Genomic DNA, 14,857 nt, shown 5'->3' with positions numbered 1-14,857 from the left:
TATAACTTACACATTTCATTAAATATAAATATTTAGGTTGTACATAACTTTTGTGTAAAATTCTCATTGTAATTTAAAAATATCTCAGTAGACCTTTGGTCAAAATACATTTGTAGATTAAATAAGCTACATAAAGTACAATATATTTAGATTAACAAAATTTAAAGTGTCAAATGGAGAAGTCTGAAGAAGTCAGTTTGATAAGTGACGAAATGTTTCTCCCACTGAAAATGCCTCGGTATTTACTGGGATTTACTTACCTGGATGATTGAGCATGCATCAAGACATTTTGGATTTTAGTTTTTAAAGAACATTTTTTTTATTTTGCAATTTTTTTAATGGTGTTTATTCCTGTTTTCCTTCTCTGGGAATAAACCTTTACTGATTGGACCTGCTGAGTCTGTGCCCTGGGTTCTGATTCGCTTGCTCCCCCTTGTGTTAAAGAACCTCCTGGTGTGACATTTAGGCCCACCAGCTTTAGTGTCTACGTACACACTGTACTGCCAAGTATTCAGTCACCTGTCCAAATCATTGAATTCAGGTGTTTCAAACACTTCCATGGCCAGAGGTGAATAAAATCAAGCACCTAGGAATGCACATTGCTTCTACAAAGATTTGTGAAAGAATGGGTGTGAATGAGCTCGGTGCAACAAGTCCATTCATGGAATTTCCTCACTACTAAATATTCCATTCAACTGCTAGTGGTATTATAACAAAGTGGAAGTGATTACAGCAATTAAATTAGGCCATATAAAATCAGAGAGTGGGGTCAGTGGATGCTGAAGTGCACAGAGGTCCCCATTTTTCTGCAGAGTCAATCACTACAGACCTCCAAAGTTCATGTGGCCTTGAGATTAGATCAAGAACATTGCTTAGAAAGTCCCATGGCGTGGGTTTCCATGGTCGAGCTGCACCCACGCTACATATCACCAAGTGAAATGCAAAGCGTTGGTTGCAGTGGTTTAAAGCAGGTCACCGTTGAACTCTAGAGCAGTGGGGATGTGTTCTCTGGAGGGACACTTCTACGTCTGGCAAACCAATGGACGAGTCTGGGTTTGACACTTCCCAGGAGAATGGTACTTGTCAAATTGTGCCGAGTGTAAGTTTTGTTGAGTGGGGTTGTTGGTCGAGTTGGTTGGCTCCTTAGTTCCAGTGAAAGGAACTCCTAATGCTTCAGCAAACCAAGACATTTTGGGACTGTGTAATCCTCCCAACTTTGAGGAAATAGTTTGTGGATGGCCTCTTCCTGTTCCAACATGACTGCACACCAGTGCACAAAGCAAGGTCCGTAAAGACATGGATGAGTAAGTATATGAAGTCAAAGGCTTCATATGTGTGTATAGTTTTCTAGTTGATTAACAATTGTTTTGGGTAAACTCACAAGTGTCCTAGTGACAACCAAGGTGAGCATGCATACAGGGCTAAATGAAATCCTGGCAACTTTTTGTCTGTTATTTAGTGCTTTTACTTTACAAGCCAAAATTTGTCTGTAACACAACTTACGCAGTTGTGTAAAAGGTACAATAGTTACCTGTGAACTTTGATGAAATGAAAGTGCCTAAGGAAATGTAGCAATGTGGTTATCTATCAATCTATGTGTGTGTATACATGTTTAGACATCTTTATGAGGACGGGAAATTGGCTTGCCACTATACTTGTAGGGGGACAAAATGCCTGTCAGTTTGAAGGCATTTTTGAGGCTCAAAATGTAGCTTTAGTGTCAGGGTTACAATTAGTTTATTGTTAGGTTTAGGCTAAGGGTTAGGGCAACACATTCATTCTTGATGGTTACGGTTAGGGTAACCGGCTAGGGAAAGCATTATGTTAAATAGATGTCCTCACTAAGATATGAAATAGAGTGTGTGTGTTTGTGTACTTGACTGGTTTCACAACTGAAGTAGACAGGCCACAACTCGAAGTGCACTCAGTCCTGTAGGTGTGTCCTTGCAGACAGGTAAGAGTTGTCCAAACCTGTTTACTTTGTGTGTGGTTGCGCCAGCAGTGCCTGCATATCTAGCACAGGATCACTCTGTGACTTTCCACTTCTCTCTGCGCTTCTGTCATTCCCACTCTGTCATTCAGTGTTTTTCTGTATTGGACTATTCCTGTTAATATAGCAGAAATGCCAGTCAAAGTGTTTTTTACAAGTGTGAGTGGTTCTACACAGGTACAGTACACAATCTTACTTGTCTTGTTCTTTTATTTTTAGCCGGTGATTAATATATATCACTGATACTATCAAAATATTGTGAGATGTGTGTAAAGTATTTACTTTTATAGACAATCTTACTGCTCTCTATGCACAACTCAGCAACTTTTATTATACAAGAAAACTTTTTATAACAAGTCACACAGCTATTAGTCTTGATAACGGATTAAATATGCCTTTTCAGATTAAGAAGAACCAAGAGAGAGTCTTTTCTATCTTAAACGCCAAGAAGATCCCCTTTCAACCTGTGGACATTTCTCAGAGTTCTGATGATAAGGATTTAATGAGGCAGGGAGCAGGAGATCCGACCGCGCTTCCTCCACAAATATTCAATGGAGACGTCTACTGTGGAGTAAGTCTCATAGAATAACTAATAATAAGCTGAACCTGCGATTCAAAACTTAAAATTATGATCAGATGTGTTTTATTTACACGCTTGCTGATGTCGTCACACAAAAAAAGAATAGAAACCATGTGGTTAGTCTAAGGCGTGGACACAGTTTTAAAATCAATATTTACACTGTATGCTAACTACTGGTTGTTCACACAGTTAAGCCAGGGGACAGAAATACATGGAGAAATGCATACATACCAATACTTTGACTTGTACACTCCCTGTTCATTCAATCACTCATCAGATTTCAGCCTTCCAGTTAGACTTAGTGAGACAAACTATTTGCTTGCAGAGTATTCCTTTCATCCTTCCAACTTACAAATGGTATATATACAGTTATATCAGAAAACTGAAAGATAGGAGGAAAGAACCTGATTGGCAGCTTTTGATACAGACATTTATGTACCCACAAGTAATGAAGCATGTTAACGTTTTGCCATAGCAAACTTTAGTTTGTGTAATACTTTAGTTAAGGACCGAATATCTCCAAAACATTGAAACCTTTTAACTGCACTATAGACTGTGTTCAATTTACTTTTTATAACAGATAAAGACTACAAGCATGCAAACAATGAATATTGCCAAAAATACCTGAAGACCCAACCCATCAAAAATAGCCAGAAAATTAAGATTTTTTTGGAACTGAGATGTTTATTAACCCATATAACAAAGGCAATTTTTTTTCCTATGTCATGTTGTGTATGATATATTTTTTTATTATATATTTATTATATATTTTCTGAATCACATTTGATACATTGGCAACTTTTTGTTAACAACAATGTTACTTTTAGTTAAAAAAAAAGAGTTTTGTCCATAATATTTTGAAATTATGGCAAGTATTGATCGTGTTGATGAGATAGAGGTCTCAGACACTCATGAATCGAATATAATACCAAGGGCATTATAGGGTTAAAGCTCAAAAAATGCTGTGGTACAAAGACAACATCAGAAAGAGGTGTGAAACAGTCCAGATAGTCTTTCCCAAAGATATTAATTATTTGACAGCAGTAAGCCAATCAGCCACAGCAGAAGCTGTTTTAAGATTTCAACTTTTTCCTGCCACAAAGCATCTTAATATTGTTTGTTTTTCTCATTCTCTTAAATCTGCCATTTTTTCCTTTTTTATTATCCAGTGCAAGAACAAATTCAACTGAAAGAATTGGGCTATAAAGAAATGCAAAGAAAGATAAAACAAGAAACCCTTATTGGATTAAAAAATGCGTACCCAACAGTAGGGTGCTGTTTTGCGTGTTCATGTGCAGTTGAGTTGTGTTTTTAATGGTTTGTGTCTTTTTGTGGGTTGTGAACATGAACATATGCTTACCCCAGTAAGCATAACTGTAGCTAATGGTGATCTCAGTTATCTGAATGTCTGGCTTGTTGTGTTGTATGTCATATTGGACAAATGTACAGTACACAGTGCAATATTTTTAAATAGGTTAATAATGCCTTTGTACTAATAGTGTTTTCACTCTGTTTCTCGGAATCCATCATGCATGTCTTCTCTTTTACAGGACATCAGTGCATTTGACAATGCAATAGAGATGGAACAATTGGAGGACTTCCTTAAGCTCTGAAAGGAACAGTGACAACAACTACATTGCCATAACCAACTAAACCTGTTAAAGAGGTGTTTTTTGTTCTTTTTCTTACTTTGTTTTTACACACACTTGTGTGATAATATATCATGTATTCAAGTTTCCTCAGAGCTAGTCCTAGAAATGCAGTTTTTTTTAAATAAAAAAATGCTCAGAATAGAATTGCAAATGGCCTTCAGTGACATTTTTTATTTGTGAAGTTTATGTGAGACCACATCCTCTGTTCTCTTCGTGTAACACCTTCTGTGGGATTACTTGCATAGTAGCATTCAAGCTGTTGGTGTCCACTTATGCCTTCTTGTTCCAGTAGCCCACTATTGTGTGCTGTGCAGATGCCTCTGATGCTATGCTGGTCCTCATCCCCACAACACATGACCAGCACACCCTCTTTTTACGCATAAAGACACGATGATAAAAACAATCCTCTGGTTCTTGACAGGTCTTTGATAAACACAACCTTGGCTGAACAACTATACATGGCATATTACAATGTGTTTCATTTATTTAACAGGAGCTAACCTTCCAATGTGGCTGAATTAAAACAAGTTTGAAAGAAGAGTGGACCAAAATGGCTCCACAGTAAAGTGAAACACTCATCACCAGTGAGTGATGCAGAAGCAGTGTCCACAACTTACTGCTTCCATGTGGTGCTAATCAAATGCACTTGATTAACTTATTATCAGCAAGAAAAGAAGAAATAACAACGATATAAATGGTTTATATTACATTGATATTAAGAGTCTTTGAAGGAACTGAATTGAAGGATTTTTTGGCGATGCTAACGCTGTAGAGACAGGCATACTCTCCGTGCTGTTCATGACTTATTGCAGCGAGCTCAAAATTGGCCAGGTAGAAGGCTGAGTGGCCAAATGCTGACTTTGATTCAGTAGTGTTTGTGTTTAAATGTATGAAATAGAAGATGCCTCTAGGGTATATAGAATGAACAGAGCAAGTGACAGTGAGGGTGCTGCCTCGAGAGACAGAAATTGTGTCAGGATTGGTGAGTTCCATTGCATTGGGGGACATCAGGGAGATGTTGGGTTTTTCCACTTTAACTGCAAACAACAATTTCCGATAATTGTGCAAAACAGAGGAAACAATGCACAAAATTACTGACCTACAACGGAAAGGTCAGCAGGATTTCCTTGAGGATAGTAGATGACTTCACTGGCCAACACCTTTTGATATTCACAGTAGTATGAACCCTTCTGACTAAAGTCCACTTTAGGGAAGACAAAGGTTGCAGATGCATGATCTGAGAATTTTTCCATTTGAAATGACCCTTGGGTTTTTTTCAGGAGAAATCTCCCACCCATGCGTTCTGTTACTAGCGTGCAGGTAATTTCAACTTTGTCACCCCACTTAACCTCTGCAGCAGGACTTATTGTGATTTTGGGCTTCTGTTGACCACCTGAAGCAGATAATAAATGGTTTTTGTGTAACAGCCAAAACAACTTTCTCAGGAGCAATGAGATAATTTGTCAGTTCAAAATGAGCTATATCTCTTACCTAAGCAGATAACGCTGGCATCTTCATCGTGCCCACAGTTATTTTCTCCAAATCCATCGTGTGAACAATGAGTAAGTGCAGACTCTTGGCCTGAGCATGCCACATTATCCAGCCATACTGGACCAGAGCCTCTACCAAAATGGGCACTTAGAGGTGCTGAAATGGCATGACCGCAATCAAGCTGTCTGCATACCACATCAGCATCGCTCATTTCCCAATCGTCATCACACACAGTTCCCCACTGTCCTTTATAGAAGACCTCCACTCTGCCGGAGCATTCAACTGAGCCATCCACCAACCGGACTTGTGCTGCATAACAGAGCAGAAAGAGTGAATACAAGTACAATGGAAAGTCCTTAAAACAACCAAAAAGAAGACAAAACTATAAAAGGACTTGAAAGGATTCTTCTCTATATATTTTACAAAATGTTTGTATTAATGCATAAAAAACAAATACCAAAATATAATATTAATTGGATATTATATCGTTTATTAGTCCATTATGTTAGGCAAAAGGAGTATTGCAACAACTGTTTCAAGTCATGGGAAATATGACGTTTTCGCTTTTTAATGGATGAAGTCCATACTACTCAAGTCTATGTAAGATAAATAACTAGTAAGCTAGCTGAGCTTAGCTTAGCTATAAAGAAAGCATTACCTAGACTGGCTTTGTCTAACAGTGACCTCTACAGCTTTCTGTTTGGCAATACGTAGCAAGCAATAGGCAAAACAGTTGCTGGCTAATCCTACTCCCTAAGCCAGATAGGTGTAAAAAAAAATGTACATTTTCTAAAGAAAAAAAACAAAAACGCGAAAAGAAAATAATTTTGTTAAACATTAATCTGCACATGGCTGACCAAATTAAATACGACAGTTTTACAATCCAGTGTTATAATTTGGAAATTTATGAAACCAACTTTGATATAAAAGGCCTTACCAGCACAGAGAACACCGGCATCATGTTCATGCCCACAGTCTTCTCTTGTAAAACCCTTCACCGAGCATTCTTGAAGAGAAGTCACGCTGTGGAAACAAGAAGTGCTAGCCTCCACCACTGACCCACTGCCTTGGCCAAAAAAAGCAGCACCAGGAGCATTCACGGCGCGTCCACACTCCAGCAGCTCGCACACCACTCCAGCTTTACTTAGAGTCCAGTCTGTGTCACATACTGCGTGCCACTGCTCGCCGTGACGTACCTCCACTCTCCCAGAGCACTCATCAGTACTGTTAACCAACCGCACTGCCAAGCTCCCTGTGAAGTAAACAAAAAATATAGCCACAGGTATATAAGAATATTCTTTTTTAAACTGTGACGTACTTAGTTATATTATACATTATTTAAATTCAGAAGACAATATCTTAAAAAGTAAGCAAAAGAAGAAGAAGAAGCAGAAGAAGAAGCTGCCAAAATTACATTTTGGCATTTTATTTTTGCTTCTTCTTACCTGTGCAGGAAACACCGGCAACTACAGTTGTGTCACAGGTTCTGTCCAGACCTGGTCTTTGTGGACACTGATTCAATGTAGGCTCCTTTCCATTGCATTCAATTTGATCATTCCAGGTCTGTCCTGTACCAGGGCCAAGTTGAATAAGCTTATGAGGACTCCCACAGTCCAACTGTCTGCACACCACTGCTGCATCATTCATGTCCCAGGATTCAGCACACACAGTCCCCCACTGGCCTTTGTCATAAATCTCTACTCTTCCATCACAACGAGTGGATCCACCGGTTAATCTCACGTTTCCTGGAAATGATAGCTGTTATATTAATGTACATGAAATACAACTTGACCCACACTGTATATAGTGCACTGTATGACTTTTTTTTGGTTTTGAACTAGGGATGTACTGCTGACTGATTAAGTGGTTAATATTTTTGTGTTGCATCACATTAATTTTGTGCTGGATCCAAACAGCAGTGGACAGTCGAAGCACGTAAAACATCTTTTATGTTGAAAATGTAGCCATACTGTAATATATCGACATGTATGTGATATCTGTAGAAGTTGGTCCAATGGAAATGACAGTTGAGAGAGGAACTCTATGAATGAGTGTGCTTGTTTGATACAAGGAGGACCTGTGGTTACTGGGCTTCTATGTTTTCATTCATGTTTACAGACATTACAGTTATCGTTATGCTTGGCTAGCAAGGCTAAATCCTTTTTTTGGTTTGTGGTTGCCATGCTGAGGAAGATGATCAAATTTGAAGCTTGGAGAAATTTTTCCATTCTTCTGACTGGTGGTTGTCAATAAAGCCAGTCAAAAGCCAGAGTGATGCTATTGGTATTATTGATATATGACGTTAGTTTTGTATATACACAGTGTCTTAGTGTTTGATTATTTTTAGTGACTGTGCTTGTGAAATCTTGATACTTTTGCTTCATGTCTGAGTAGGATGAATTTTTGTGTGGTATGTCGGGACTAAGCCTACTGAGCTTTTGACAGTATACGCAAAAACATAGCACACCTTAAAAACTCAGTATATAAGACTCTTGGAAAGTCTTCAGTTTTTGTGCCTTCTAATCTAACCTTTTAGTTGAACATAGTTTCCATATTTATTCTAGATACTCCATATCTAGATTGGTACCTGACAAATCACTGCTTGGGGTTTCATTGCATAATTATAAATCGGGTGTTTTGCATGAACACGGTGTTTCACTAAATCACTGGTCTTTTTTCTAAAGTTAGTCCAGTTTTCTGCATTTGTTCATGTAACTTGAAGCCCTTCTACCAATATTTAAAGGTTGTGTGAAAGGGCCAGAAACAATTTCCATCTTAGTTTTTTTAAAGAAGAATATAATGGATTCATTTTCTTTTTGAAAGTCTAATTTCAATTTGACATCAGACTTTACCTGAGCATACCACAGAGGCATCTTCAGTACCATCGGTGATAGATCTGGTATGGTCTCTAAACGTGCACTGCGTGAGAGAACTCTCTCTGCCGTTACAGCGAATCTCGTACCCTCTCAGATCTCGACCTTTACCAAATGACTCTGAGATCTTGACAGGATCTCCACAGTTCATCTCTCTGCACACCACAGCAGCTTCATTCATTCCCCAGTTAACATTAAATGCTTGTGACCAGTGTTCCCCATGGTGGACCTCCACTCTTCCTGAGCACAGGTCAGTCCCATTGATTAGTCGAATGGCAGCTACAAAGCACAGTAGAGAAAAAATATCAGCAATTCGTTGGTGTTCATCTGAAAGAATTGTATTAATTGAAGCTTCATCTGATATTGGTGTTGCAGAAATAACTGCTATGTAATCAATAACTGAACATTTTTTGGAGTACAAATATCCAAAGAAAATGCTACATCCAGAACTTTTTGGGATCTAAAGGTAAAAAAAAAAAAAAAAAGACACTTTGTGAAATGAAACATCAATAGTTTGTACCTGAACAAATCACTCCTGCATCTTCATCATGACCACAGTTATTCTCTCCAAAGGAGCGATGACTGCATTGCCCAAGAGACGTCTCATTACCCAGACAGTTGACATTATCCAGCCAGATCACTCCTTGTCCTTCACCAAAGAAGGCACCAGGTTTAACTCTCTGAGGTGTTCCACAGTCCATGGCTCTGCACACCACCTCAGCCTCTCTTAAGTCCCAGTCATCATCACACACTGTTCCCCACTGGCCGTCATGCAGAATCTCCACTCGGCCAGAGCATCGGTCAATGCCGTTCACAAGCCTTAGCGGTGGTTGACCTGAGGGCACACGTTAAACAAATAACAATAAATATTATAAGCTGTTGCTTTTCTTTGTTTTTTTTAAGGTTGTCATCAATTTTAAAATTTGTTGTAACAGATTTCTTTATTTATTCATTTTTGGCGTCTTGGGGACAGCAGAAACTAGCTTTACAGCAGCATGTTGTGTAGCTTCATATCTATCCATCACACATGAGCAGACTACATGGCTGAGAGCCTGATTCAGAAATCAGTGTTGGCAATGGGAGTAGAACTCAAAGATTAAGAAGTGTTGCCCAATACTTTTCGCCATTTAGTGTATATCATGTAACAATCAGAGTTTGTGGATATAAATAAGACGTTAATGTCTTGAAAGATAATGCTTTTATAACAAGCTCTAGGTGCATAAAGGCAAAAAACAGGTCATTTTAGTCCATTGCTAGTTGGTTCCAGCCTGATGGTGTCATAATGTCAGGAGTAACTGAGATTGTGTAGATATAAATTACGTATTACTGTGGTGAAATAAAACTATACCTGTTGCAGGCAGGCAAACATTAAAAATAGGTCATTTTAACATGTTGCTAGGTGGTTGCCAGGCTACATAGTGATATAATAATATCTGATATAGATAAGAAACTTCAAAGTCTTAAGCTATGCCACGTTTAGTTGCTCAGCTCCTAATTGTAAAGAAGTAGTTGGTGGACAACAAAACAGACAGAAACACAGAGAATGCAGAAATGGCTTTATGAAGCCTTTATAAAAAAAAGTTAAAGTGCAAAACTGTAACCCATTCTATTGTCTTTGACTTGTGAGTGTCTGTCAGTAGACTGAGCCTTCAGGATTTTAGTTTAAATGCTTTTGATGAGCCTCAGACCTTTAAACACATTCACAAGTACATATTAAGTAAAAGAAATACTCCACATGAGCCAACCTTTTCTTTTAAAAGTTGTCCAAACATGACATTTGCTATTTTTGGAAAGCAGGATTGCAGCATGTCTGTATCTTTTACCTGCACATGCGAGAGATACACCTTCACATGACCCTCTGTGTTCTTGCAGTTGACACTGGCTGATAGAGTTCACATTATCAGAGCATCTACTTGTGAGCCCTCGCAGTGAGCTGTCACCAAAGTAGGTGTCTTTGGAATTTTTTGGAGCTCCACAGTCGAGCTCCTTGCATATGACTGTAGCTTCTTTAAGACCCCGGTTATTACTACAAAGTTTCCCCCATTGGCCATCATGGAAAACCTCCACTCTGCCAGAACAAGTGTCACTCCCATTTATCAATCTGACTGTCTCTGCAAAGCAAAATTTGGCATCATTGGGATTGTCATTAAAACTCAGTTTTGAGAAACAAACAGAACAGAGCCTGTGTTACCTGAGCACACAAGACCAGCATCTTCATTGTGGTCACAGGCATGTTCTTCAAAATCTTTGTGAGGGCAGTCAGCGAGTAACATTTCATGACCAGTGCACTCCATCTCATCCAACCAAACCTGACCCTGGCCTCTCCCAAAGTAAGCCTTGTACTTGACTGAGAGAACATTCCCACAGTTCATCTCTTGACAAGCTACAGCTGCATCTTGCATCCCCCATTTGTCATCACAAACTGTTCCCCATTGTCCTTTATAGTAGATTTCAACTCTACCAGAGCAGCGATTAGTCCCATTCACCAGCCGAATGGGTTGACTGTCTGTTAAGAAAAAAAAAAAAGTTAGGGGCATGGTTTTTCTTTCAGAAAGGGACAATCTAACAGTGTCAGTTTTACTGGCCATGTACCATGGCCAACTTACTTGCACAGACAACAGTAGCATCAACACAGCTTTCTCTGAAATCTTTAAGTTTGCACTGTGAGATTGAGTTCTCATTTCCAGAGCAAGTGGTTTTGATGGCAGACAGTTCATGTGCTTCTCCAAAATATGGTGTTTCATTCTGACCGAGAGGATCGCCGCAGCCGGCTTCTCTGCATGCCACCTGAGCTGCTTCCTTGCCCCAGTCATTGCAAACTCTTTTCCACTGACCCTTGTGGTAGACTTCCACTCTGCCATTACAACGAGTGGTTCCTTTCTCAAACCGCACATGTTCTGCAAATGATGTGGATATTAAACGTAATAAAATAATAATGTGTTTCATAAATAATAATACAATCAGCCAGTGTGTCTGTATTTCCCATAGTCTATATACAATAATACTACTAATTCTAGTGAAGATTTTAACTTTGTCAGAACCAAATTGGAAGAAACTGGCATCTAAAGCATATTACCAAAAGAAAACAAAAGAATGCCTTGGTGCATGCTTAATCATCCGTAAGTAAGTAAATCCCAAAAGGTTTATTCTGTTCATCTGGACGTAACGTTTTCAGTGGGAGAAACGTTTCCTCACTAATCGAAGTGACTTCTTCAGTCTCAGCTGACTGCAGGTCTCCCCAACCTTATAAACAGTATATTTGAACAATAACTGAAACCAGCCTACTGAATGAACAATGGGCTGTGAGGTCAGTTCTTTGATCATTAATATGCAAATTGTCATGATCATTGATCAACAACAACTGGTCAAAGACAACTGATCAATGGCCATAAGTAGCATTCACAGAGAGTTGGGGAATGGCTGCAATCACAGTGCTTTAAGATGGTGAAAGATGCACCCTTAGGCCCCACCTCGATTCAGAGATGGTCTTTCCCTTTTCACGTAAATGGACTCCTTGACTCCTCGCTCCAATCAGCGTTCCTCCACGATGTGTACATCCTCATCATTGAAAGAGTGTCCACTGGCCTGCAGCGAACTGAGACTGAAGAGGTCACTTGGATGAGTGACAAAACATTTCTCCCACTAAAAACGCTACGTGCAGATGAACAAAATCAACGTTTTGGGAAAGCAAAAGAATGTTAAAGGTCAATTGGAGAAATTAATACTGCTCTCATAAGTATCTGCTGATACCCTCAAGACTAGGAGAATGCTCTTGCCAGTAAAAAAAAAATCTGTCTTCCACTATCTCAAAAGCTCAAGTTTACTTCTCGAGAAGCCAAACTGTTAATTTACCTGTTTTTAATTGATATTAAATTCTTGATAATGCACAAAATAATTGTTTGTAATCAAAGCTAAACTTTTAATGTATCAAGAGTCATACACTGCAAATTGTTTTCAACAGGACTGTGTGCGTAATGTTTGATCAAAATGTTTTTTAGTGTCTGGGCAAGATAAACATACTAATTAATATATCTTAGCACAGTTTAAATACACTTTTTAAATATACTGACTCATGCATAAAAGTATGTGACATCATTTTTCTTTCCACAATAGAAGGAGCAAAAACGAAATTAAATCATAAGACATGTACGTTATCTTTAAATGCTATATGTATAGCACATTTTCTTCTTGCTTCTTTCAAGAAGAACAAATGTGACTCCATGATGGCTGTTCTCAAAGCCTAACAATTGTGGAAATGTTGCAGCAATGAGAAACCTAAACCACATAACATGGTGAGCTAACATAATTGCTGTGTTAGCTGGTTTTCTCTTAGTTTTTTTTTTTTTTTTTTTTTTGGTTTTCTTTGGTTTTCTCTTAGGTTGTACAGGATTTCTCAACTTCAACAACAGTTCCACATTTTACGAAAAGGGGCAGTTTTGACATCTTGCTGATGTGAATGAATTCTGCCTGACTTCTGATAACTTTAACTGTTAATGCAGTGCTAGCTTAGCTTGGCAGAAAGACTGGAAAATGGTAGAATGTGACAAAAAAATCCACCTACCTAACCTAAACATGTTGCATTTGTTAAAGTGATATTATATTGGACTGAGAAAGCTGTTAACATGTGGCAGCAAAAAAATAAATGTCTTAGCACATTTTCTCGAAGAAAAGGTTTTCTATGAAGGTTTGTGAGGGAAAACAAAAATATGTCAAACATCATTGGGGCTTACCTGAGCAGACCACTCCTGCATCTTCATTGTGGCCACAGTTATTTACCCCAAACGGTTTGTGCTGACACTGAAGGATGGAAGACTCGTGCCCAGTACACTGTACGTCATCCAACCAGATCTCATCCTTTCCCTGTCCAAAGAAGGCGTCTTTTTTAGCCTCGATAGCTGTCCCACAGCTTAACTCTCGACACACCACCTCAGCGTTAGCAATGCTCCACTGATCGTGACAGACAGTTCCCCAACTGCCTTTGTGGAAGACCTCCACTCTGCCAGAGCAACGCGAAGGTCCGACCAGCCTAATATTCTCACATTCTGGATATGAAAAAAACAAAACCACAAAGGATGCACAATGTGTAACCTTGTCCTCAACCACATTTCACAATTTTTATCTTTTTAATGTAGAAATCAAAGTCTCATGAGTTACTTACTGACCTGTAAACTGCAGGAAACTCAACAGGCCTGCAGCAAAAATACATATCGCAAAAGTGATCTGATTAAGCCTGACAGCCCAGAGGTTTAGATATAAAACAGCATTCTTAAGTTAAAAGCCTTCACTGTAGTCAATAATTTGTCAAATATTTTACAAATCGGGAACATAAGAGGGTCCCGGATCATTTTAAATTCATCCGTTAAAAAATGTTTAACACTTTTCAATCATCTAAGAATATATCTCACTACACTCAAGAAAACACACGTCCACATGAAGTCAAACTGAGACAAAAGCCTCCAGTAACTCACCAAGAGACAAGTGAAAAAGAAAATGTCGTTTTTCATCAAAAATGAGGATCATATTGTGTCTTCAGTGTTGGCCAGTCACTGTAAAATAATACCATAATACCTTAGTCATTTTGTTTTCACCAAAAGGTGTTTATATAGGCCTCTTACCTTTTTAAATCCTGCAAGACTGCTGCGCTAACAGAAGGACCTCAGAGTCTTTAATAAAAACGTTCTCATGTTCCCCAAGAACAGATCCAGTAACTATTTTAAATGAAAAGGTCCACCTGTATTGGACTGCAACCTGGACACATGTTGACTTTTTGATCAATCATTAAAGATGAGACGATGAGAGGGTTTTATCTTTTTTTTCCACAACGCCTGTGGAAATATTTAAAAGAAAAAGAAAACATTTAACTTAACTTATTAATGGAAGAAGATTGATGTCATTTTAGTAGAAAAAAACCCCCAAATTGGGCCATGAGTTTTCTTCAGAATTCATGCTGTTTTTCTCAAAACGGGATGTTTTGAGAAAAGTCTAGCAGAGATCCTGTATGAATAATATGACCACTTCTGCTTTTCCTCTTGTTACATGTCAGGAAGAAAGAAAAGCCTTTAAGAGAAAGCTACTCTTTTTTGGGTTTTAGATGGTTTACATTTTATGTATTTGTGTAACAGTAAAATTTAAAATAACTTATTATGACATTTGGCAAATCAGACCATTTATTCTTCTTGCAGTGAGCATATGTCTGCATATGAAACTATGCTGTATTTCCTTATGTTTCTATATTGTATATTATTTTAACACACAGTGATACTACACTTCA

At 38.4% G+C, this 14,857-nt stretch overlaps 2 protein-coding genes across 2 annotated transcripts; one reads left to right on the top strand and one right to left on the bottom strand.

The window, feature by feature from the left end:
* Positions 1-1,948: 1,948 nt before the first annotated feature.
* LOC113006627 (SH3 domain-binding glutamic acid-rich-like protein 3) lies at positions 1,949-4,373 on the top strand. The gene is made up of 3 exons (XM_026142698.2): positions 1,949-2,167; positions 2,394-2,561; positions 4,121-4,373. Exons 1-3 carry the CDS (start codon positions 2,123-2,125, stop codon positions 4,181-4,183), a joined length of 276 nt encoding a protein of 91 aa, XP_025998483.1. The 5' UTR covers positions 1,949-2,122; the 3' UTR covers positions 4,184-4,373.
* LOC113006626 (scavenger receptor cysteine-rich domain-containing protein DMBT1-like) lies at positions 4,374-14,339 on the bottom strand. Its single transcript, XM_026142697.2, has 13 exons — positions 14,202-14,339; positions 14,055-14,132; positions 13,749-13,775; positions 13,317-13,628; positions 11,193-11,483; positions 10,778-11,092; positions 10,410-10,697; positions 9,107-9,421; positions 8,566-8,865; positions 7,159-7,458; positions 6,651-6,965; positions 5,714-6,022; positions 4,374-5,615 (listed from the first exon to the last, which is right to left on the bottom strand). The coding sequence occupies exons 2-13, from the start codon at positions 14,104-14,106 to the stop codon at positions 5,314-5,316; spliced, it is 3,126 nt and encodes a 1,041-aa protein (XP_025998482.2). The 5' UTR covers positions 14,107-14,132; positions 14,202-14,339; the 3' UTR covers positions 4,374-5,313.
* Between the last annotated feature and the right edge of the window lie 518 nt (positions 14,340-14,857).

This window comes from Astatotilapia calliptera, chromosome 15 (genome assembly GCF_964374335.1).
Source record: "Astatotilapia calliptera chromosome 15, fAstCal68.1, whole genome shotgun sequence".
NCBI classification, from domain to species: Eukaryota; Metazoa; Chordata; class Actinopteri; order Cichliformes; family Cichlidae; genus Astatotilapia; species Astatotilapia calliptera.
Note: the sequence above shows the minus strand (reverse complement) of the source record. Positions and strands in the feature narration are given on the sequence as shown.